We start from the raw sequence: 24,494 nt of genomic DNA on the forward strand, positions 1-24,494 counted from the left end.
GGATATGGTGGTTGTGGCTTGGTTGGTAACTGGAATAGATTGATATAATCTAGATAAGCAACCGCATACTGATCTTGAATGTCTCTAAATACGTTATTAATTAGGTGCTGAAATGTGGCAGGGACTTTAGTAAACCCGAAGGGCATTACTAAATATTGGCAATGCCCATACCTAGTTCTAAAGGCTGTCTTCCGCTCAACCCTTGTCTTGATGCAAATTGGGTTATATGCTCCCTTAAGATCCAATTTGGTGAAAACTTGGACTGTCCTTGATCCAAGAGCTCCGGAATTAATGGCAGTGGGTACTGGTTATATACCGTTATTTGGTTAAGCACTCTGCAATCTACACAGTCTCAGAGCAGTCTTTCCTTGTAACAAAAACTGTCAAGGCCCTTGTGGAGGAGATAGAATGGCAGATAAAGTCTTTGTTTAGTTTTTCTGGATGTACTCTCTTAAGGCAGCTAACCTGGGCTTGGACATAGAATATATGTGCCCGAATGGAATTTTAGCTCCCAGTTGAAGATCTATGGGACAATTGTAATCACAATGCTGTGGTAAGATGTTTGCATTTAGGTTTTTCTTAAAACATCCTGGTAGTCTTGGTATTTTACAGGAAGGTGCGGCTTTGTGGAGAGCTGGTGTTTCTGGATCCGATATCATTGCTGCCGTGTGTGTGTGTGTGGCAGGGAGAGGGGGTTGGGTTTTTGGAGCAGAGTTCTCCAGCTTGGGTTCTAGGATTCTGGGTTGTTGAACCAGAAGGCAGTGTTCACTACAGAAGCTCAATGCAAAATAAATAATTTATTGGGACCACAGAATATGGGGGTCATGCCGGATTAGCCAGAGTGCCCCCAAAATCAAGGTAAAGTACAGGGACCTAATAAGACTGAACTGTAGGACTTCCTGGTGTTCCACAGTCACCACTTCCAAAGGTACGGTCTTCTAGGTAGTTAGTCTCGACATCAGTGGGGACCCGTCTGCTGTTTCCACCACAACCGGGGTAGTGGTGGGTTGTAATGGAAGGTTTAGGAGAAGGACTCTGGAAAAATCTATGAAATTATCCCCAGCTCCCAAGTGAATCAAGGCCCACTGGACAGGAAAGGCTTGCTTGTCCTGCGGGATCTGCAATTGGAAGGTAATTTGTAGAACTGGATGGGGATGAGCACCTCTTAGTTGAAAATAACCTTGGGGTCTTTCACTGATGGTACTCGGGCTCAGAACCCCAACTGAGCCTGGGCCTAATCTTTTCCTGTCAATGGGCTGGCGGAGATTTTGGCAGGGCAAATGGATACAGCATGTTCTGCTTCTCCACAGTAGAAACAGAAGTTTTCCCATTTCCAACGGTCTTGCTCACCCAGAGACAACACGTCTGTCTCTGTATGAGCTTGACCATGGCTGAGCTTCCTTTGCAGGCTGAATCTTGGGCAAGTGTGAGATGTAGATGCAGTTTGTTTATTAAGGTGCAAATATTTTTGAATATGAGATTCATTTATGAAATTCTTAGTACAAGGGTCTGTTTTATTTTTTAATAAAAAGCTCGTAACATTTATTTTTAAAACTTCCATATAACACAACCCTTCTTAAAAGGTTTAGCAAAAGCTTGATTTGTGGTTCCTGAATTTTGGAGAAGAGAGAAAATCTAGCAAAATATGCAGTAGTTTGGACAAGACAATCAATATAAATGTAAATGAGAAGGTTTCATGAAATCCAATTGTAGTTCTTCAAGCCTGATGTCTATCACGATACACAGATCCATAAAGGCCTCCAAGTGGGTGGGAAGGTCTATCTGTGCCATCTCCTACTTTAATTTGTTTTAGAGACCAAGCTGAAACTGATGGAGTGCAATATCATTCCAGGTGATGTCTGTGGCCAAGCATCTAAACTGAGTGATGTAGGAAGGAACTGACTCCAGGGTTTGCCGAAGCTTATGTAAGGTGGTCTCCGCCATGCCAGTTTTATGTGGGTCATCAAAAATGATGGTGAACACTTCCATGAAGAACTCCCAATTTACCAGACCAGGTGATGCTGCTTGAGAAGGGGAGAAGCCCAAGCTAGAGCTTCCCCTGTAAGCAAGCAAAGTACCAATCCCATCATGACCTGGTTTGTGGCGTATTTCTGGGGCTGGAGCATAAACAGGAGTCTGCATTGGATAATAAACTTGCTGCAGGTGCCATCATATCTCTCTGTTAATTGAACTCTGGGGCTGATTGCCTGAGCTGGTGTCGTAAAGGGAGACAAATTGCTCTGAGTACTGTAACTTGTTCCCGCAGGGAGCAATTTTCCATTTCCAGATGCCATACTTGATCCCTTAGCCTCTAATTCTCAGCCTGGAGGAGAGCAATCTGTTTCTGCAGACTCCCAGGTCCCTGGGGCAATGTCCATACTCAGTCCAAGGTTTCAGCAACAAGTCCCAGAAGAGATCAAGAGTGGTCTGAACAAACTGTCAGGGACTGTAATGTGGCGGCTCTGACCGAGTGGCTGAGGGCTTCCTGCATTCCAGTTGTAGTTCATAAAGCCTGGTGTCTATACTGATACACAGGTCCATAGGATGCATGATGATCAGGGAATTATGTAGTGAATTAGGCTGTTGCATGCAGGATCTTAGTTCTGGCATTTTCTAAATTGAGTTTTTGACTATGCAAACTTAACATTCTTCCAGCAAATTTTTTTGGATGTAATTTATATTTAGATTGTCCAAATTGGAAATTAGAATGATAATGGAGCAACTTTTAAAAATGTTTTTTGAAGTATTTTTAATGAATAACACACAAATCTAGGCCCACCATGAAATGGTATAAATATTGCTCAGAAGCTTGGCAAACGCAAAGAAAGGATTATCTTCCTAAATTTGTGTGTAGTGAGCCCATCTCTACTGACCCTGTCAAGATCAGTGAAACAACATACATCATAATAAGCATCACTGTGCGCACACGATCCCATAGAGTGTCAACAAGAGAATTGTTCTCAAATTCATGAATTTATACTGAGTATCAGCAAAAACACTATAAAATGGTTTAATTTACATATTGCTGAACAGAGCAGATGCTACAGGATTCCTGAAAATCTTAATAGTTGTGTTTCTATTCAGTGTGTTTCAGGTTTTGTTCAAAATGCATTACTACATGAGTCTCAGAACTGGCATATAGCACGACTTCACTAATGACTGGACACGCATGGCAGATTAGCAAATTTTACACACAACTTGGGAAGTAAAGGAGCACAATTTTAAAAATAAAGGGCAAGGACATTGCTTTCCATAATGCATTTTCCTCTCTTATTTTGGCAAAGGTGTATAAGCTTCAATTATTTACAGTAGCACTTAATAATATACTAGTAACCATATTGTAGCATATCTTGTAAAAATAATGACATCTTAGTTGTATGATACCTCACTGGAGATCCTCACCTTTGTCAGGACAGCTAGTTAAAATTCTTGGGTTAACGGATTATTATAGTGAGAATTAGCAAAGTTCAACTGGTTTTTAAAAAGTGGGAGAAATGGCCTGTTGGCTAAGGCTTGTCTATGCAAAAAAGTTGCACCAGTTTCGTTTGAGGTGATTTTTTTTAAACCAGTTTAAATAGATACTGCAGTACAAAATGCTGTGTGGACACTTTGTTTCGGTTCAGTTTAAATTGATTGAGAACAGGTTTAAGATAAACCAAAATGTCACTCTTAAACCAAAATTAGTGTCCACAGAGGGATTTGCACCAGTTTAGCTCAATCAGCTTAATTGAACTGATGTATATTTGTGTGTAGACAAAGTCTACTTGAGTGCCTCATTTTGGAGAGGAAGCTTATAAAAAGCCTTCCCATTCAAAGACACCTTCCTAAATGATGACGTACAGAGAGGAAGAGAGTAATTTCTTGCATGGTTGTTTGGCCTCTGCAGTTCAGATCCTCTGAGATGGACTGCTGAGTTTTCCTACATCTAGACTGTCAGGAAGGCAGAACAGTCTAAGTGGAGGATTTCTGACCTGCTTCCATTAAGGTGGAAAGAGGGACCTCTCCTTGGTACTGAAACAACCTGGTCCTAAGTGATATTTTGTAAATACTTGGCCAATACCTACACTAAGGATTCTTCAGATAACAAATTATCCTAATCTCAGTGCGAAGGAAAGACATGGTGTGGGTTGATTTTGCTTAGCCAATTATTCATCAGTGTTTAAGCTCTCAGAAAGAATGTAATAGGTTTTTTGTTACATCAGTATTTTGGTCCTGTACCTCTGAGGTTACTGTATTTATGCAAGCTCTGTCCTTACGTAACTGATGTAATGTGTTCTGAGTTGGATAAAGAATATATGTTTTTAATGATATGCAACCATTTCTTGAGGTTTTGTTAGTCTTGACATCTTTAAATAGAGTGAAAGAACACCTTTCAGGAGTGGTTATTTATTTTCTGATCAATGAAAAGAATGACACACTGTAGTTTCTGAAATCAGTTTGTATGCTGAGACAATAGAATAGGTAATAGGATAAAGAACTAGAATGCAATGTACCCACCAAAAAAATCCTGTTCTTACCAGAAATTCCCACATAAATTTTTTAAATATTCATATCTCTAGATACAAAGTATGTAACAGAGTTCATCACATAAAGGTGCACAGTGCTTTGCAAAGGGGCACTGTCATTATTTGATACTTCTACATTATTTACTAGATATAGTATTCCTTCATTAATTGTTACAAATATGAAAGATGCAGTTTGAAATAACTGATGGTTTTCACCCATTTGTTTTCAAACAGGTTACAGTCTTATGCAGCAAGGCTCCATGATCAAATCCTGCATAAAGAAATTTAAGCTCACCTTGCTGACTATATTCTCCCATGTTCCCACAATGCATTTCTTTACCAGCGTGAACATAGACAGTCAGAGGCATGCAGAGGAATTTAAATTCCACTGTTCTCGGAGAGGCACCTTTTGTGCCCCTGCCGGGGCCCTGGGGATGCGGGAGCCTGCTTGCCCTCTCCCCCCCCCGGCCCCTGCAGACAGTTCTGCTTGTTTATGTACATTTTAAATGGTTTAGTTCTTAAATAATGCCCAATGTGCATCGCTAGAACATCAGAAAAAGCTCAGCGCCCAGGTCTCCACTGTATTCATCAGTTATAACCTGTGTGATGTGACTCCAATGGCATCACACTGATGTGACATAGGTGAGAATCAAGCTTCTGTCTCTAACATTGTCAATTTAAGAAAAATGCTCCACAATATTTGTATTTTTTGACATTTCTTGAGTCTGTGATAGTGACTTGTTAACACTTAGTACAAATTCTATGGGTTTGCAGAGCATATGTGTTTTGTGAGATATAACTGCTATGAAGAGCAAGCAGTTGTTTGAGATCAAGATATCAAGAGTTGGGATTTATCTACCCAAGATCTAATGAAACCGTATTAGTGCTAATTAAGGGCTTGATCCTACACCACTGAAGTCACTATGGCCCAGATCTTTAAAGGTTTTTAGGCAATGCTGCACTCAGTGTTGGAACACCTAACTGATTTAGGAGCCAAAATTTCATGATTACAAGGGATTTAGGCAATTAGGAGCCTAAGTACCATTTATAGTTGAAGAGATTTAGGCTTCTAAGCATGTAAATCACATTTGAAAATGAGATTTCCGCACCTCAGTCAGTTAGGCATGGCAACACTGCGTGTAGCAATACCTAAATACCTTTAAAAATCTGGGCCTCGGAGTTTTAATCGTTGACTTGAATGGGAACAGGAGCAGGCTCTGAAGACAGAGGCCTTGATAGACTTAAGCCTGTGGTTAACTTTAAGCACGTAAGCCTGTGGTATGGTGACACAAAGAGCTGACTGGGTACAAAAAAGACATGGCTGCATTGGAGCAGAAGTTCTATGGCTTCTCTCTCACTTCTACAAGTAAGATAGTCTCTAGAAGGAAATCACAAGTCCCACAATGCACTGGACTTCCCACGCTGCTGTTTTGTACCTCTATGATGATTTGCACCTCTGGAATGATACTCCTGACAGGAGACCTGCTGCTATTTGACAGTAACGAAGGGCTACATTCACAAACGCATTTAGGTGCCTCATCCCCAAATGTCAGTGCTAAAATTCCTGTTTTTAAGTGCCACTGCGATTTGCAAAACTCCTGCTCTGCTACTGCCTAACCCTGTAGTTGCCTAAACTTGCTCAACACCTATGGTTTTGCAGTAGAAGTTCCCCAGGCCTCTGGACATGTGCATTGCAGCCTCATTCTAGCCTAAGCCCCTAGAGCAATTCACAAACCGGGGGAAGACAGGCACTTCTCCACCTACCTCGCAGGGGTGGCCTGATTCGCTAGGCGTGTGCAGAGGCTGCCTAACTCCATACAAAATAGCTGGGAGGCAGGTGGATCAGGGACTTGAACCAGGGGTCTCCCACATCACAAGTGAGTACCCTAACCACTGGGTTGAAAATAAGGCGGGGAGGTTGTCATCCTCCTCTCTCCGCACTCCAGCTTCTTACAGAAATGCTTTAGGTGCCTAACTCCCGGAGAGGGTTCACAGCTGAGAATCACAAACAGAGATGGGCGCCTCCCTGCAGCCAGTACTTAGGAGCCTATCTCTGTGAATGGGTTTGGGCTTAACACACACTCCTCCCGTTGGCATCTCCCATGGGCTAGTTTGGTGGCTCCCGGCCTACTGTGTTGGCTTTTGTGAGTCACAGTCTAAGGCGCCTATTTTTCCATTCCTTGTAAAGGGGGCCTAGCTGTCTTACTCAAGCATTGTGGCTCACAGTGTTGTTTCTGTGATTTTGCTGGGCACCTAAAAATTAGGTTGCAATGTTCAGCATCACACCGCCTAAGTTACTTTGTGACTCGAGCCCTAACTTGCGATGCACGGGTTGTAGATGTAGTTATGCAGCGCTTTGCTGCCTGTGGTGGGGCGAAAATGCCACAGAGAAGCTCCTCCCTGCTCCACCCTTGGGCCTAATCCTTCTCTTGCATCCTAAGTACCATAAAGCCCAGCCTCCAAAGTGCACCGATTGGGTGGGACGCCCTACAGTAGTGTGAGATGGGGTAGAGATGCTGCAGTAGAGAAGTTGTCCCTGTTCCTTGCTCAGCCAGCCAGACACAACCAGCTCTGCATCTCTTTTGCTCATGGAAGTGATAGACATTATCTTGCCCTTAGATTCCCCCCCACACCCAATCTAATATCTTGATATAAATGAAACAATAGCTCTGAAGTAATAAGTATTTGAAATGTCTCTTATGTCCCTTCTCTTTACTGCCTGTTTTATTCCTCGCATCACCACCATCTTCTTTGGTATGTTATCCTGGTTCTGGGAGGCTGACTTGTGCTGCAAGAGATAACCGGTCCAGTCAGCAACTGACAGCAGCAGCATCTTATATGTCACTAAGAAAATTATAAATATGGTGGTAAGGATAATATTGTAGTGATTAAAAGAATAAAAATTATTTTAAAATCCTTTGAGATGTTTTTATTGTATGCAATCAGCATGGATTGGAAAAGGTATTTATTGTACAGTGCTTGTGTACAGCCTGGGAATATAAAAATTGAGGCAATAAATTACTTACTAGAGAAAGGTTACTAGAAGCAAAAGAAATATTTTTCTTGTAGCCTGATAGTTTAGCATGACATGGTGTGAAATCATAGAAATGTAGGACTGGAAGGGACCTGATATGGCATCTAGTCCAGTCCCCTACATTGAGGCAGGATTAAATATTATCTAGACCATCCCTGACAGGGGTTTGGTAACCTGTTCTTAAAAACGTCCAGTGATGGAGATTCCACAGCCTCCCAAGATAATTTGTTCCAATGCCTAACTGCCCTCACAGTTAGGAAGTTTTTCTTAATGTCTAACATAAATCTCCCTTGCTGCAATTTAAGGCCACTACTTCTTGTCCTGTCCCCAGTGGATAAACAGAACAATTTATCACAACTATTTTTATAACAACATTTTACGTGCTTAGACAGTTATCATGTCCCCCCTCAGTCTTCTCCAGAATAAACAAATGTAGTTTTTTTCAATCTTTCCTCATGGGTCGTTTTCTAGACCTTTAATAATTTTTGTTGCTCTCCTCTGGTCTTTCTCCAATTGGTCTACATCTTCCCAAAGTTTGTTGCCCAGATCTGTACACAAGGCCTTATCAGGGCTGAGCAGACTGGAAGAATGACTTCTCATGTCTTGCTTACAACATTCCTGCTAATACATCCCAGAATGATGTTTTCTTTTTTTGCAACAGTGTTACATTTTAACCCCTTTAATTTGTGATCCACTATAACCCCCAGATCCTTTTCTGCAGTACTCCTTTCTAGGCAGTAATTCCCATTTTGTGTCTGTGCAACTAATTATTCCTTCTTAAGTGTAGTACTTTGCATTTATCCTTATTGAATTTCACACTATTTATTTCAGACCATTTCACCAGTTTGTCCAGATCATTTTGAATTCTAAACCTGTCCTCCAAAGTGCTTGCAACCCCTCCTAGTTTGGTATTGGTTACAAACTTTATTATACATTACTGCCTAGAGGATTAGAGAGAAATGACTTAGGTAATTTAAATAATTGTAGAAAATCTCTTCTTGTAAATGTCATCGATAGGTAACTCAAATTAGAGATTGTTTTTTTATTCCCGTTTCCCAGCCAAAAGAAAGTTAAGTGGAGCAAGAGTATTTTTCCATTCCAATATTCTTTACAACAGTAACTCAGGTTTATTTATTCTACAATACCAATAGGGTTTGTAATTCTATTTTAAACAACAAATCTGAATCTCGTTGAACACAGCAATGAATTTAATTTTATAATGTGTGAGTCACATACATATCTCAGCACATAACAGTTATATTATAGTTTGAAATTCTATTTTGAATGCAGTACAGAATAACTAAATAAATCATTTGGGGAATTTTGGTGGCAAAATAAACCACGAGTGTGAAATTAAGTGGATTGTTAATGTCACCACCTTCTGCCAGTGCCACTTTTATTTTATATGCAGAGTCCTTGTGTATATATAACTTTTATAATGTTACTTTTTCATCCCAGCTCCTGTGGTGGTCCCCCCCCCACCTCCTTCTAGTCTTCTCTGCCCTCTTCTCTTGGTCCTGCCTTTCCTATCTTCTCTTTTCTGCTCCTCTTCTGTTACTACCCAGCTACACGTTTTGGTGGCACTAAGTGACTCCTGCTGAACCTTGTGGGAGTAGATAAACATGACAGCTAAACCCAGTGAAAATGGATCTCTGCATTCCTTTACAGCACAGAGAGATTACTCTGTCCCCCAGTTTCTCACCAGACTGACTACATAGCTCATGCAAAATAAATGATTTTATTTTTTTACACAGTCATTTAGCAATGAAATATTGGTGGCTACAAAATTGGGGATTCAGAGGAGGAGCCATACAAACCAGGGGTGACATCCTGTCCTCCTGGGACTAAAGTCAATGGCAAACCCCCCACTGATTTAATGGGGGCCAGAACTTAAAAACTCCACTCTCCCAAGGCAAATAGGCCTCCTTCCCATGAGTGTACCACCAACTGTTAAATGCAGGAGCTAGAAAGTCATGGGTGTGGATATGTGTATCAGAAACAAAATGGTTACTTTGGATGATCTGCACCATAGTAGTTTGTACCTGTTGAATCACATTGGTGCAATGAGCAATGGTACAGTTTTCCATTGTAAATGCAACCTCAGTGACATCACAGATTGCAATGGAATTTCTGGTGTCTGATGCTACTGTAAAGTGTCTTCTGGGATGTCTTCAGTGAAGCAGGAAGTGCTATTGCATTTCAGAGAGGCTACAAAAAAGTTTTAAAATTAAGGTTAGTTAAAATTTTGCTGCATAATGCCCACCAGTCTAGTCACTGTGGATATTCAGTTCACAAATCTGAGATCTTAATTTACTTTTCAGTTTAGGTTTTGCAGTTCACCTATCCAATTCGCTAATGCCAACCTCAAGTCTTGAAAAATCATGAGTCAGGCACGCAAATATCATGATTTATTTTAAAATCCCAGGATTTTAAAGCCATATAATTTGGGTTCTATTTACCTTCTGGTTCAATGGGTCACATTTTCAAGCTTTTCTCCACAACCACAAGGACTATAAACTTACTTGAACAAAAACAATCTTGAGAGTCTCATAAAATTACATGATTACAGGAAATGGGGCTTCAAGAAAAATATCAAATATCACAATACTCAATAAAATTGTGAGAGATGGCTGCACTGAAAATGGTTCAATCCTAAAAAGTGAAGGGATTATTTTTTGATTGTACCATTGCATGTTAGTTAATGCCCCATAACTTCTTAACATACAAATTAATACCTTCATGTTTGTTTATGCTAACAGTTTATACTACAACAACAAAGCAATTATACCTGTTTGCGTTTGCCAAATAGAAAAGGGTGATATTCGTACAGAAATATATTTTACCTCCATGTATCTGAGTATTAAAAATACTGAAGACTGAACAGTAATGTTATACGATACAAAGTATTTCACACTCTACCTCAAATAGAACTGCCATCAATTCTGCAAATTGATGATTGTATACATAAGAAGTTATGGGGATTATTAGACTATTGTTATGTATTGTAATAATATGAAGTCTAAAATAAAATGCAAATGTCTGCCATAACACCAGAGTTGGTAATTTCTGCATCAGGAAAACATGGGGGATGGTTTCGGATTGTGGGATAAGTATGCTAGGTGATGTTTTTGCTTATATTAGCAGCAGCAACTGAGAAAAGGAGTACTTGTGGCACCTTAGAGACTAACCAATTTATTTGAGCATGAGCTTTCGTGAGCTACAGCTCACTTGAAGTGAGCTGTAGCTCACGAAAGCTCATGCTCAAATAAATTGGTTAGTCTCTAAGGTGCCAGAAGTACTCCTTTTCTTTTTGCGAATACAGACTAACACGGCTGTTACTCTGAAAGCAGCAACTAAAAGTTATCCCTCTTCCCATACAGGAATAGCTATCCTGCTGTAAAGCACTTGTATACCAATATAATTGTATCCACAGTATCACTTTAACTATACTGATATAGTTAAAGTGTACAACTTTATAGTATACACAAGCCCTAAGGAAGACCTTGGTCTGCATTTGGTTCAGATTTGGGAGGTTTTCTCCACATTTACATGGGATAGGGACTTTTTTTTTCCTCCAGTGAAAGCTTAAATTCTCAATACAATTCTATGGCAAGGAGTGGATTCTGGGTCAAGTACCACAGAATAAACAGGGTTCTGTAAGGACCAATTAATGGTCATGGGTCTATTCTACAGCAGCCAAGGCAATTGTCAGGATAGTTGTCGTTGTCGTTGTCGTAGCCGAAGCCTATGCTACTGTAGTCCAATAATTTTTAAATGCCTATTTCAGAAAATAAAAATAACGGCTTAAAAGGACTCTGTTTCTCAGTACATTCTGCTCAGTTTGGTGGGGATCTGTAGATCTTTATGAAATACATAAGTGGGTTTTCCTAGTATTTTAACTAGTCCTTGGCACATCTGATGCCATGATAGAAGGATGTAAATGTTAAAGTATACATCATTACAGCTTGATGTCATTTCATTACCATTCATTGTCATAAAGAAATTTGGAATGCGTCAATATTTTGCAAGTCTGGTTTGCAGGATGTGAGACGTCCCCATCAAAATCAGAACTGTCCTCTTAAAAATTGGAAGGAGGACAACCATTTATCTAGATTGCGCCATTGGCTCTGCATCAGATGACATTTAATATTTCTGTATGCTAATATATTTGTTAATTATTGTTAATTAGTTTAGTGATTTAGATGAAGTGGGTAACATGTAGAAGGCTGTAGTTTTACAAAATAATCTTGATAGATTATGTGACTGGGCTCAAGATAAATATTATGTGGTTAAGCGTAAATTGATACACACGGGGAGAAATAATTCCCATATATAATTTAAGTGGCATTAAATGATTTAGTTAGTATAATAGAGGAAAAGCATTTGTATATAATGGATTTGCCAACATTTAAATTTTTGGTCTACTGTGCAACAGCAATAAAGGAAACTAATAGTAAATTGGCTTGTGTCAAGAGAGGTCTGAGAATATTGTTCTATGACTTTTTTACGGTAGCCCATATCTGAAGCATAGCGTCATGGTTTGGTCACGTTATCTGAAGACAGATATAATTAAATTAAGAAAGTACAGCATAGAACTAGGATTCTTAATGGAATGGCAAGATTTCCATATAAAACAGACAAACTGGGATTATTCAGTCACGAGAAAAGATTATTAAGCAGTGACATGATTGAAGTATTTAAACTAGCAAACTCTTCAAAAATAAGTTTGGTTATTTATTTGAGGTTGCTAAATAGGCTAGAACTTTAGGGGGCAAGATTTTAAACTTGGAATATAAGAAAAAAAATGTAAGGAGGCATTGTTTAACAAAGACAGTGATGAACACCTGAGCTGGACTTCTTATTGAAGTGGTTTGGTGAAATAGCATAAAAGTACTTAAGCAAAAATTGGATAACTATCTAGAATTTAAGTTAATAACACTAAGTCTTGTTCTGCCTTATTGGGTGTCACTAGGGTTCTTCTCCTGTTGATCCCTGATGCAAAAGTTTAAAATTGTTTAGTTTAAAATATACAAGATGCTATCATTTGCAGACATGAGAAGCCCAAGGCCCACTTCTAATCCTCCACAACTATTTAACAAATATCTAAATAGTCACATCACTTGCTTTTCTACAACTATTTGGCAAGAGATGTTGTTGATTGGCAGATCGCACTTTAAATCTTTGAGTAACACAGATTTTCACTTCTTGATGAGTGATGCTCCAGCTGCTAATGGGCATTCCAATATCTTCTCTATGGTGTAGGAGAATGGATGGAATCAGAACAGAGATTTCAACCAAGGAACAAGGAGAATAGGTTTTGCATTTGTATTGGAAATGTACCTGTTCCTGCCCATTCCCATCCTGAGGAATTGATGAGTGCAGCCTATGTGAAGAGTGACCTATGCAAGAAAATAAAAAAAGACATATCAAGGCTTAATGTCACACTGTTTATAGGTTTAGTCATTCAATGAGTGGACAGATGCCCTCCGGTGAATGTTGTTGTCAACTCACATTATTACTGAATTTGCTTTCCCTTTTTTTGGTTTTATATTGCTGTACTATGAATTTGATGTGGTGGTTTCCATTCAAAACCTGTCACTATACCCTCCAGCCACTGACAGGAATATCTTAATTGGCTTTAAAAATCACACTTTATGGCTTGTGTAGTGATAACTGGGAAGGAAAGGCCAAGCCATCTCCAAGTTTCCTCACTCCTGGACGTAAGAGGGATGGAGGGACTCCCTCCTGGGAGACCTACCAGGAGTCCCATACAGCAGGTAGTGAAATGGGAAATAGCCTCTCCCTCATGCAGACATGTCCTAGGTATCCTTCCTCTGATATGGGGAGAGGGTGGAAGAAACTCCCTCCGTAGAGATCAATTTAAGGCTTTCTCTACGGGGTTATAGTCTGTGTTGGCACATATTTCTTGTGGTATTTGTGCTTGTTCTGCGGAACCAAGATTGCATGAGAATCCCTGCTTGCATTTAAAACCCAGTAACTTCCTAGCCCTCATGGGGGCAGAGAGCAGCTTGAAGTGAGAGCCACCCTAGTGGAGTAGCAACGTCCGGGCAAAGAAAATGCGCCCTGCCCTCATTTGTTTATTTTTACAAATCTCATGATTTTAGGCCTATGTCATGATTTTTGCACGCAGGGGATTGGCAGAACTACAAGCTCTCCACCTCTCAAGAGGGAAGATGTTGCTTTATGAATCTCCTGCTCAGATCTTGGGAATTCTCTATTTTTCCAATCCACCCACCAACCTACCCCACCCCAAGCAAAAGGCTCAGCAGCTACTTGGGACACAGTATCCCCTGGGTGGGGGACACACAACACACAGCCTAATCCCTGCAGCCCATAGGACAGCTGTCTCCTGCACTCCTCGCCTCTGTTTCCCAATTCGGGAGCGGGAGAGAAAATATCCCACACAAGAAATAGGGGAGGGGACAGAGTGATGGAGGGCAGTAGGCTGATATGGGACAGAGCAGGAATGGCTCTAAATTGACAGTGGGGGCAACACTAGACTGAGGATGGGGGCAGGGGCAGAGTGGGAGGAGCAGCACTAGGCTAATGGCAGGAGTTTAGGGTGGCCAGGTGCCTGGTTTTTGACTGGAAAGTCTGGTCAAAAAGGGGGCCTGATGATGTCCGGTCACATCTACTGACTGGACACCCAAAGTCTGGCTATTGGGGGCAGGGGAGGTGCTGAGTCATCACCTGCACCAGCCTGTACTTAGCCAGGGCTGCCTCCTAAAAGGTTGCCAGGTGCCTGATTTTTGACCAGAACAGCTGGTCAAAAAGGGACCCTGGCAGCTCCAGTCAGCACCACTGACTGGGCCTTTAAAAGTCCAGGCAGCAGTGCAGCAGGGCTAAGGTAGGCTCCCTGCCTGCCTTGGCTCTGCCCGGCTCCCAGAAGCAGCGGCATGTTCCCCACTCCAGCAACTAAGCATAGGGGCAGCCAGGGCACCCTCCTACACCCCAAACACCTCAGCGCCACCCCAGAGCCTGCACCCCCAGCCAGAGCCCTCACCCTCCCACACATCTGTGCCCCAGCCTGGAGCCCCCTCCTGCACCCTGAACCCCTCAGCCGCAGCCCAGACCCTCCCCTCCTGCACCCCAGAGCCCACACCCCCAGCTGGAGTCCTCACCCCCTCCCGCACCTCAGCCCTGTGAAAAGAAGCGAGTGAGGGTGGGGAGAGCGAGCGACAGGGGGAGGGGGATGGAGTAAGCAGGGGTGAGGCTTCCAAGAAGGGGCAGGGCAGGGAGCGGAGCGGAGCAAGGGTGTTCGGTTTTGTGTGAATATTAAGTTGGCAACCCTAGTGCCTACCTGCGGCGGGTGGCTGCAGCTCCCAGCCCCGGCTCCGCAGGCAAGTCCCTCCTGACCTGGGCAGAGGTGGGGGCAGAGCCGCAGGGGGAAGGGGCAGGGCAGGCGGCACTCCTGCTGGAGTGTCTGGTTTTTAAATATTACAACGTTGGCAACCCTAGAGGGGAAGGTAAGGGGGCACTAGACAGAGGGTGGGGGCAGGGTCTGGGTAGGGGCAGAGAGGGGGGCAGTAGGCTGATGGCAGGGCCTGGGGAGGGGGCAGTAGGCTGGCGGTGGGGGGAGGGGCAGAGAGGGGGGCAGTAGGCTGATGGCAGGGCCTGGGGAGGGGGCAGTAGGCTGGCGGTGGGGGGCACTAGGGTGATGGCAGGGCCTGGGGAGGGGCAGGGGGGGCACTAGGCTGATGGCAAGGCCTGGGGAGGGGGCAGTAGGCTGGCGGTGGGGTGAGCGGCAGAGAGGGGGGGAGGGGGCAGTAGGCGGGCGGGGGGCAGTAGGCTGATGGCAGGGCCTGGGGAGGAGCAGATCCGGGGCTGGCACTAGGTTGACGGCCAGAGGAGGGGGCGGTAAGCTGATGGCGGGGATGGTGCCTGGCGCCCACGTCCCTCCCCTTCCGGGATTCCTCGAGCACTGTCTGGCTCTCGCGGCGCAGCCGTTAAACGGTTACCGGGGAGGCTCCGCCCCCCGTGTGGAGCCTGACCCCGCCCCGCACGCGCGGGTCGCAGTCCCACAAAGTGCGAAGTCAGCAGGCCGCTGCTGCTGTAGGCGACTTCCGTGTGGCGGCGGCGGCGGCTCGCTGTGGGCAGGTGCGCGCAGGGCGGCAGTGGCACAAGAGCGACCGAGCTGCGGTGTGAGGGCGATGGGGGTAGAGGGAGGGGCGGGTAACGGGGAGCAGGCCGATGGGAGGGGGTAACGAGAGTGGGGGGAGGGGGGCGATAAGAGGGCCAGGGGCGGGCAGGCAGCGGGCGTTGCCCTGTGTTGGACTAGCTGCGCCAGGTACGCTGAGAGCTTGTGTCAGAAGAGGGGCGCGATCTGCAGAGGGGGCGAAGAGAGCTGGCTGACTCCTGTCTGTCATGTGCACAGAAGGTCTCTCTGGGAGGGTTGCTATCTTAGACGTACCGAAACCAGACCCCTCTGAGATGATCCAGAGCCCATGAAACTGAACAGCTGTTAGTGTGTACTGAGCACCCTTTCATATTTCATGGGACACTTGCATCTAAAAAGGGACAGCCCTGGGAAAACCTGGACAGGTGACAACTGCATCCTCAGGGGCTTAAAAAAAACAACAACAACAAAACTGTGGAAATTTAGGCCCTGTAGGCTAGAAGATTCAATGACTTGGAGATGTAGTGAAATGAAATGGAGACTTTAACAGAGCCAGGAAAAGGACAGGAGAGCACTGGGGAAGCTTCAGTTCTTTGTTAATTCATACTTGAGTTACATTTTTATATTTTGGTTAAAGGATTTTTTCTCTTTGACCTTTTCAGTTAAGGTGTTAAGAGCTCAAGAAATATGCTTGAGTCTTCTCACAGGTTCCCACACTAAGTCCAAGTTTGACATTCCAGATGTTTTTAAAGGTTTGTCTATCTGGGAAGTCAGACCAGTATAAAGTAGGGTGTGGCAATTTAAAGCTCTGCCGTTATAATGATGTAACTCCCTGTGTGGACACTTCTTTATTCTGGAATCAGAGTGCCTTTTTCTGGTTTAGATCTCTTAGTTTGTCATTTTATAAACTGCTTAAGCTAAACCAGAAAAAATCACTCTTGGATTTGCTTTCTCCTGGTCTCCAAGAGTTCTGTAAACAATACAGAATAGAAGTGAATTTAGATATACACAGTGTATCAGCATCACATTATTGAGGTGTTGCACTGGTAAAACAAACTTTAAAAAATTAGCTGACTTCAGAAAAATCAAGTTGAGTGACCCTTTCAAGATGAACTGCAGTGTGCGTGCGTTTCAAAAACAACTATGAAGGGTATCTGCAAAGAGAGGGAAGATGACTGTGCTTTTTTTGACCTTTGATGTAAAAAGATTATTATTGCTGATCTGCCTAAGCTACAAATTGTGCATGGTGTAGTAAAACAAATAGTACTGTATTACCAGTCTGCCTTGTCGTCTTCTGCCCATCTTCTCCAGTCCTATTTGTTTTATCCACCATTTGCTTCTTGTCTTGAGCTTCGGTTGTTAGAACCCCTGCCCCCAAAAGATTATCTTGCTACATAACTGCAAGCCCCTAGCAAATTGGGTCCAACCTGGCTTGTTCCTGTAGGCACTATTGTAATATTACTAATTGCCTGAAAGGCTACAATTTTTTTTGTAGGGGTGGCCTAACTTTTTATTTTAGAAATACTGGAGGTGCTAAGTCTAGTGGTTGCAGGCTTTGCTTAAAAGCTTGTTGAACGCTGAATTGTGGACTGTGAGATTGCTCAGACTTTAACTGAAGGATTTGGGTTGTGGAATCTTAAGCAGAGATGCTCTTTCTCTTAGATGTTTCTCAGTATTTAGCTAAAATACCAAGTAAATAAAATCCCTAAAGTTCTAAGCAAACTGAATAAAAATAAAATGCATCCTCTCAGGTTTCACTTCCTCCTTACCTGGTATCCTAATCCTACCACCTCTCCAGTTGTCCTCCAGTGTAGACAAAACCTCAATTCTGATCTCAAAAGAAAAAAGGTAGGAAAATAAAACTTTATCTTCTTTTATAATCCTTTTAGATCTTAAATACACAAGGTAATTAAACAACAGTCAAACCCAATTTTTTCTTTTTGCAGGTAACTTCTAGGATCTTTGTTGAATTGATGGGTTTTGATAGATGAATATCAGGGTAATAAAATACTAAATTGGTACCAAAATCTATAAGTAGTCTTCACATTCATTTAAAAAATATGTGAAATGCTTTGACAATCTGTTCTTCCTGTACTTGCCTGTTAACCCCTAAATTTTGGACTCCATAATTGTCTTGGCATATACAAGGTCAGTTTGCCTTCAGGTTTCTCTTGAGAGTTAGTATTGTGTAATGTGCTGTGCATAAGTGATAAGTGGAGGAGGATTTAAAATGACTTTTATACTTGACTGTAACTTTCACTAATGTAGTTACAGATGTGGGGACTTAAACTCTCGAAGTTTAGAAATGTAGCACAACTAATGAAGTCATACCATTGTAACAGGGAGTATATAACTAAACATGTACAAAAATGATGATTAACAAATCCTTGGCATTTAGAACTTACAATACTAATGTTATACCACTTCAAATGATTGTTGGAAGTGAAACTGGATCACACTTTTGGACAGCCTCCCTGCTTCCAGTCCTCCTTCCATTCCCTATCCAGCTTTAGTTTTTTTTCCCATTGTTCCAGTCACCTAATCGCTTTCCTTTTGGATTGCCCTACTACAGCAGTCTTTCCTTGGGTTGCATAGTCCCTTGGAGAATACAGTTTTTTTTTAATTATTATTATTATTTATTTTTACAGTTGCAAACACCACCCCAAGTTTGCCTTTGTTGTTCTATTTCTTTGAAGGAAAAGTTCTCACCAAGCTATGAGATTCCCTGGGCTAAAGACAAAGTAGGGAATTTTAGAAATTACCACTGGTATATCCACCAATTCAGCTGCACTAGTGGGAGCTTGGGAATCCTTGCCCCAGCCGAGGCTCTGGTAGCTTCCAGTGCCTTTGCCACCGAGTTTGTGTCTTTGCTATCCGGTTCAACTGTCATGGTGACAAAGGCACAATCTAAATATGCCATTGCCCTGGTTTAAATAAAGATGTGATATTAAAGTGATGCAACTTTGCATGTAGATAAGCCCTGAGCTACAACATGACTGTAAAGGTATTTAAATTGTTTAGATAACTTTTAAGGGAGCTTACCAACTGTGCTTAAGCTATCTTAATTGAAAACTACCTTCACCTCCCTTCTTGTAGTCATACCAACTGCAGTGAAAAAGGAGACGTGTCCAGGAGACTAAGATAGCTAGATAAAAAAAATGTCGCTTTGAGTAGCTTTGTAAAGCAAAATCCTAGTTTTCTTGGTCAGTTTTTGTCCAACAGAGTCTACCATTGATTCTAACACCAAGTTTCCATGTTGGTTTTTGGTTTTGTGTCTAAATTCTGTAACAAATATAGTTCCCTGTTATCCAGCATCATAGACTGATCTTACTGAACACTTTCATATCAAATGAAATATTTTTTCTTTCTATCTCCCTACCAATGGAGTATTGTTTCTTAAATGTCTCAGTAGTTTGTCAAGGCTAGCTTTATAATTTTCCTTGTTGGAGTTCTATTAGGCTGTGAAACACTGTAGCACTTTTTCTAATGTTCAGCCTACATTTTTTTTTCATCTGCACTATTCTTAACTGTACTCTATGAACCAGCCTCTTCATCTTTACTGTTTATGTACTTCATGTTATATGCTTCCATATTCATCTTTCCCAACCCCAGTTATTTCTTAACCAAACTATATGTTTAGGACTCTTAATCTGTGATAATTCAGTCTAGTCACCCCCTCTCTAGCATTTTGTTGCACTTTCAGGTCTGTCTAACTTGTTCGTCTTTCTAGTTATGTGTTGAGTATTGAACACAGAAAAAGGAGCTGTTTGCCTGATCTGTAATTTGATGTTTCATGTACAGCCCAAAATGGCAGTGATTGCCGGCTTAATCTAACAAATACTATATTATGTGTGTGCTTCAGCTTTTTGAATAAACAATCAAAATATTCTGAAATTAAGTCTGCTGAGTGGGCACATACACAAAAGTAGAGTATAGGCAGTGAGTGGTAGAGTGGCACGGGATCTACCTTCAGCAAATGCTCAGTAACTCCTTCTTTGTACTCATCTTTTATTAGCCCCATCGCTTCATGGAATCCATGACATTAGGAAAAATCTTGGGCAAATTCTGGATCGTACAAACATTTGAGTTGTTCAGAAATAACTCATAGTTTGAATTTTCACTTACCAGTAAATACTTAAGCCCAAAGATAGCTGCTCTTTGAGGTAATTAAAAAGGCAATTCTAAGATTTATGACTAGAATGACTTTATGGAATACTCATTCTAAAACCGATTGACTAGATATTTGTTTTCCAATCCAGGAACTGTTTTCCCAAGCTGTTTGTATAGTATGTTCTTCATTTTTGTGCCTTACAGTGCAGCTTGGTACAGTCAAGAAGCTAAGGAAGATTTTCTTGAAAAAGCAGGTTATAATGTTGCACTCTTATCTGTAGCTGAATGCTTTATATGTATGTGATTCCTTTTTTAAAGTGTGGAGCCTCAAAATGTTAAAGACAATGGACACTAAAAAACTGATTGGTAAATCCCTTCAGCCAGCAAGACCTGCACGCCACCTGTCTTCACAGCATGGTGAGTAGCATGGTTAAAATCTGTTCATTTAACAAAGATTTACGGATCACCCAAAGGGAAATCTGAGGTTATGGGCTGAATGTCTCGAATACATTTCTATTTAAGGCTCATGGTTAAAAATTAGCTGTGGGGAACATAGAAACAGCAATACTGGGCCGAACATAAGAACGGCCATACTGGGCCATACAAAGGTCCATCTAGCCCAGTATCCTTTCTTCCGATGATGGCCAATGCCAGGTGCTCCTGAGGGAATGAACAGAACAGGTAATCATCAAGTGATCAGTTCCTTGTTGTCCATTCCCAGCTTTTGGCAAACAGAGGCTAGGGACACAATGTCTGCCCATCCTGGTTAATAGCCATTGATGGACCTATCCTCCATGAATATATCTAGTTCTTTTTTGAACGCTGTTATAGTCTTGGCCTTCACAACATCCTCTGCCAAGGAGTTCCACATATTAACTATGCATTGTGTGAAAAAATACTTCCCTTTGTTTGTTTGTTTTTTAAACCTGCTGCCTGTTGATTTCATTCGGTGACACCCCCCCCCCCCCCAGTTCTTGTGTTATGAGAAGGAGTAAATAACCCACCCTTACTTACTTTCTCCACACCAGTCATGATTTTATAGACCTTAGTTGTCTCTTTTCCAAGCTAAAAAGTCCCAATCGTATTAATCTCTCCTCATACAGAAGCTGTTCCATACCCCTAATAATTTTTGTTGCCCTTTTCTGAACCTTTTCCAAGTTCAATATATCTTTTTTGTGACCACATCTGCATGCAGTATTCAAGATATGGGCATACTATGGATTTATACAAAGTGACATGGTATTTTCTATCTTATTAGCTATCCCTTTCTTAAAGTGTCCCAACATTTTGTTAGCTTTTTTGACTGCTGCTGAATATTGAGTGACTGTTTTCAGAGAACTATCCACAATGACTCCAAGATCTCTCTCTTGAGTGGTAACATCTAATTTAGCCCTTTGTAACTCTTCATAGTCTGCCCTAGACTTAACTATATTGAGTAGTTTTGTATCATCTGCAGATTTTGTCACCTCACTGTCTACCCCTTTTTCCAGATCATTTATGAATATGTTGAACAGTACTGGTGCAGTACAGGCTCCTGGGGGACACCACTATTTACCTCTCTCCATTCTGAAAACTGACAGTTTATTCCTACCCTTCGTTTCCTCTCTCTTAATCAGTTACCGATCCATGAGAGGACCTTCCCTTTTATCCCATGACAGCTTATTTTGCTGAAGAGCCTTTGGTGAGGGACCTTGTCAAAAGCTTTCTGAAAATCAAAGCACACTATATCCACTAGATCTCTCTTGTCCACGTGCTTGTTGACCCTCTCAAAGAATCCTAGTAGATTGGTGTGGCATGATTTCCCTTTACAAAAACCATGTTGACTCTCCCCCAACAAATTATGTTCATCTGTGTGTCTGACAATTTTATTCTTTACTATAGTTTTAACCTCTTTGCCCGGTACTGAAGTCAGGTTTCCTGGCCTGTAGTTGCTGGGATCACTTCTGTAGCCCTTTTAAAAAATTAGTGTCACATTAGCTATCCTCCAGTCATTTGGTACAGAAGCTGATTTAAATGTTAGGTTACAAACCACAGTTAGTAGTTCTGCATTTTCACATATGAGTTCCTTCAGAACTCTTGGGTGAATACCATCTGGTCCTGGTGACTTATTACTCTTTAGTTTATCAATTTGTTCCAAAACCACCCCTAATGACACCTCAGTTTGGGACAGTTCCTCAAATTTGTCACCTTAAAAGAATGGCTCAGGTTTGGGAATCTCCCTCACATCATCAGCAGTGAAGACTGATACAAAGAATTAATTTAGTTTCTCCACAATGCCCTTGTAGTTCTTGAGTGCTCCTTTAGCATCTCCATCATCCAGTAGTCAGTGTAGCCCAGTGTCCTGTTTTTGACAGTGGCTGGTGCCAGATGCTTCAGAGGGAATGAACAGACAAGGGCAGTTTATTGAGTGAGCCATCCCCTGTCATCCAGTTACAGCTTGTGGGAACTTTGGCCCTTGATTGCATGTGTGCAAAAACATATTCTCAGGGCTCGAATGAGATCCTAAAACACAAGCAAATCCAGATGAAAACAGTCAAACCATAGTTTGGACCAGGCTTGTTAAAAGGTTTGCAAAGTTTTGTGAACTTGGCTTGAACTCAGTTTGTAATAAAAACCCAAAACTAGGTGAATTTTTCTTGGATGTGGCCTCTGTATATATTTATTTTTGGGCTGCACCTATGGATGAGACAGAGTTTCGAAACTTTCTACAAAGTGGTGCCTGTTTGGGGGCTGCCTGAGAGAAGTACTGGCCATTCATAGCCAAGGTTAATTAGGAGACAAGCAGCTCCCAACTGCTTCAGTTTCTCCTTCATGGCCACTAATTTCAGATACAGGAACCTCTCATGTTTTGGTGACTCTTGCTAAACTGTTGTCTGTAATTTAGTTCTTTAGTAGTACTTTAATCTGCATGGTTACTGTTCCAGACTGAGGTGAGCACAGCATCAGATGTTTTCTTTTCTGAACCCCATGGGGACTGTATTTTAAGAAGTCTGTCTCTTGTCCCTTTTTTCTATACGCAACGACTGATATGACTTGAAGGCTAAGCTAATGGCTGATACTTGGAATACTGATTTCATCCCCTTAGCTTGCCCCGGCCCCAACACACACCTTGGAAAACTAGTTGAGAAGACTTGGAGATCCTTCTGCCTAAGTTCTGTCTCAGCACAGTTTAAGTGCTATGGCTTAAACTGTGTGTGTGTGTGTGTGTGTGTGTTAACTGACTTCAGTTACATAAGTGAAAATACCTGTGTGGACACACTTAAATAGTGTTAAATAGTCTGATACCAATTTAGCTGAAATTAGTAGTAAGATTATAAACCAGGTTTGAATTGATCAAGATTGTCCGCACAAGGTTTGCAGTGGTTTAACTAAAGGCAGTTTAAAAATGCACTTGTAACACAGGCAAGGCTCTGAGGGACTGCTCTTCGGATCCAGATGAGGCTAGAGGTCTTGGATCTGGTCAGGTCTCTAACAGGCCCTAGTTAGCACCTATTCCTACATCCCCATCCCAGTTTTATTTCCTCCCTAAAATAATATCTGAATTGCATTTTAACCAGACTGTTGATCTCATGCCATTCATCCCAAAAACATTCACAGTGCCTCATACTCTGTCAAAAGAGCTTTAAGTTCCTATTCAGATAGGACTAAGGCATTTAGGAATCTCCTCCTAGTGTTTCTCATCTTTTTTTATATCAGGGACTGGCTTGCTGCCTTCCTAAACTGTGTCAGGGAAATTTCAGGGACTGGCCATTGAGAAACACTGTTTAAACATGGGGTTCAATGTGAGAGGAGTTTGTTTTGAGACAATGTCTGTCTAAATGGATTAGGTTATGTACTGTAACTTGTTACACTTCTGCTAATATATCAGTACCTGATGGAACTAAGGTTCACTCTGCTAGGACTAAAGCAGCATATATGGCTTGCCTTCACAACTTCTCTGTGTTGGAAATCTGTTAAGATATGAGTTTTATCCTGACTCGTACTCAGTATTACTCTCCTAGGCTGGCATCAGAGGCTAATGCTTGCTTTTGGAGGGCAGTTCAACAGCCTGTCTAATTAGAACTCCTCACCCCACCATTTTGGGATTTCCACAACTAGCTAATCTCCCACACTGAGAATAGGCAGAGGGCACCTTAAGGAAGGTTACCTTTCTGTAAGTTTTGTCACTGCATACTTAACACTACTCACCTGCCATAATCCCTTCCCTGGACTTCTACACCAAAGCATTGGATTCTGAGATTTGGTGGAAGGAATTGAGTTGGATAGGGAGGGGAAATGGGGGGACATGGACTTTTCAGGGGTTCTGAAGCTCTGCATTGCCAGGGTGTGAATCTGCAGTTGCCCATTATGGTAAGTAACCTTTTCTTTATGGTCATTTGGAATTTTTCATTTAAAATTTTGCTTTTACTTCCAACAAGCTGTGTGGTAGAACAATAAAGACCTTGTCTACGCTTGTGACGGCGTGTAGTACTGTATATGTGGAGCTACAGGCCCCAGTGAAAGGTTCCGGAAGGGGGAGGCAGTGGTGAAAAGCTCCGGCAGTGGGGAGGTGGCAGGACACTACACGTCTAAAAATAGTAGTGTAGATGTGAGAGTCATCCTTGGGTATATAGAGAGCCATGTAGAGTATATACACTAGGATTCAGATGTGTAGGGCATTCTACTCACCTGAACAGTGCCTCTCCATCTACTCTGCTTTTAGACCGAT

The 24,494-nt window shown here is 42.0% G+C and overlaps 1 protein-coding gene and 1 long non-coding RNA gene across 7 annotated transcripts in view; one reads left to right on the forward strand and one right to left on the reverse strand.

The window, feature by feature from the left end:
* Positions 1-9,258: 9,258 nt before the first annotated feature.
* Positions 9,259-15,336, reverse strand: LOC140906524 (uncharacterized). Its single transcript, XR_012157139.2, has 3 exons — positions 14,861-15,336; positions 12,880-12,938; positions 9,259-9,747 (listed from the first exon to the last, which is right to left on the reverse strand). It is a non-coding gene; the product is annotated as an uncharacterized LOC140906524 (long non-coding RNA).
* C2H8orf88 (chromosome 2 C8orf88 homolog) overlaps positions 14,776-24,494 on the forward strand; it is a 68,198-nt gene continuing 58,479 nt past the window's right edge. Inside the window, exons 1-3 of one of the 6 annotated variants that reach the window (XM_073330612.2) lie at positions 15,528-15,657; positions 17,428-17,524; positions 20,105-20,203. In XM_073330612.2, coding sequence (XP_073186713.1) covers positions 20,119-20,203 — 85 coding nt within the window. In that variant the 5' untranslated portion in view covers positions 15,528-15,657; positions 17,428-17,524; positions 20,105-20,118. Of the gene's footprint in view, positions 14,901-15,527; positions 15,700-17,427; positions 17,525-20,104; positions 20,204-24,494 lie in introns of those variants that run through there. The other 5 variants (XM_073330613.2, XM_073330614.2, XM_073330611.2 and 2 more) reach the window with 5 other exon arrangements.

Source organism: Lepidochelys kempii, chromosome 2 (genome assembly GCF_965140285.1).
Source record: "Lepidochelys kempii isolate rLepKem1 chromosome 2, rLepKem1.hap1, whole genome shotgun sequence".
In the NCBI taxonomy this organism is placed as follows: Eukaryota; Metazoa; Chordata; order Testudines; family Cheloniidae; genus Lepidochelys; species Lepidochelys kempii.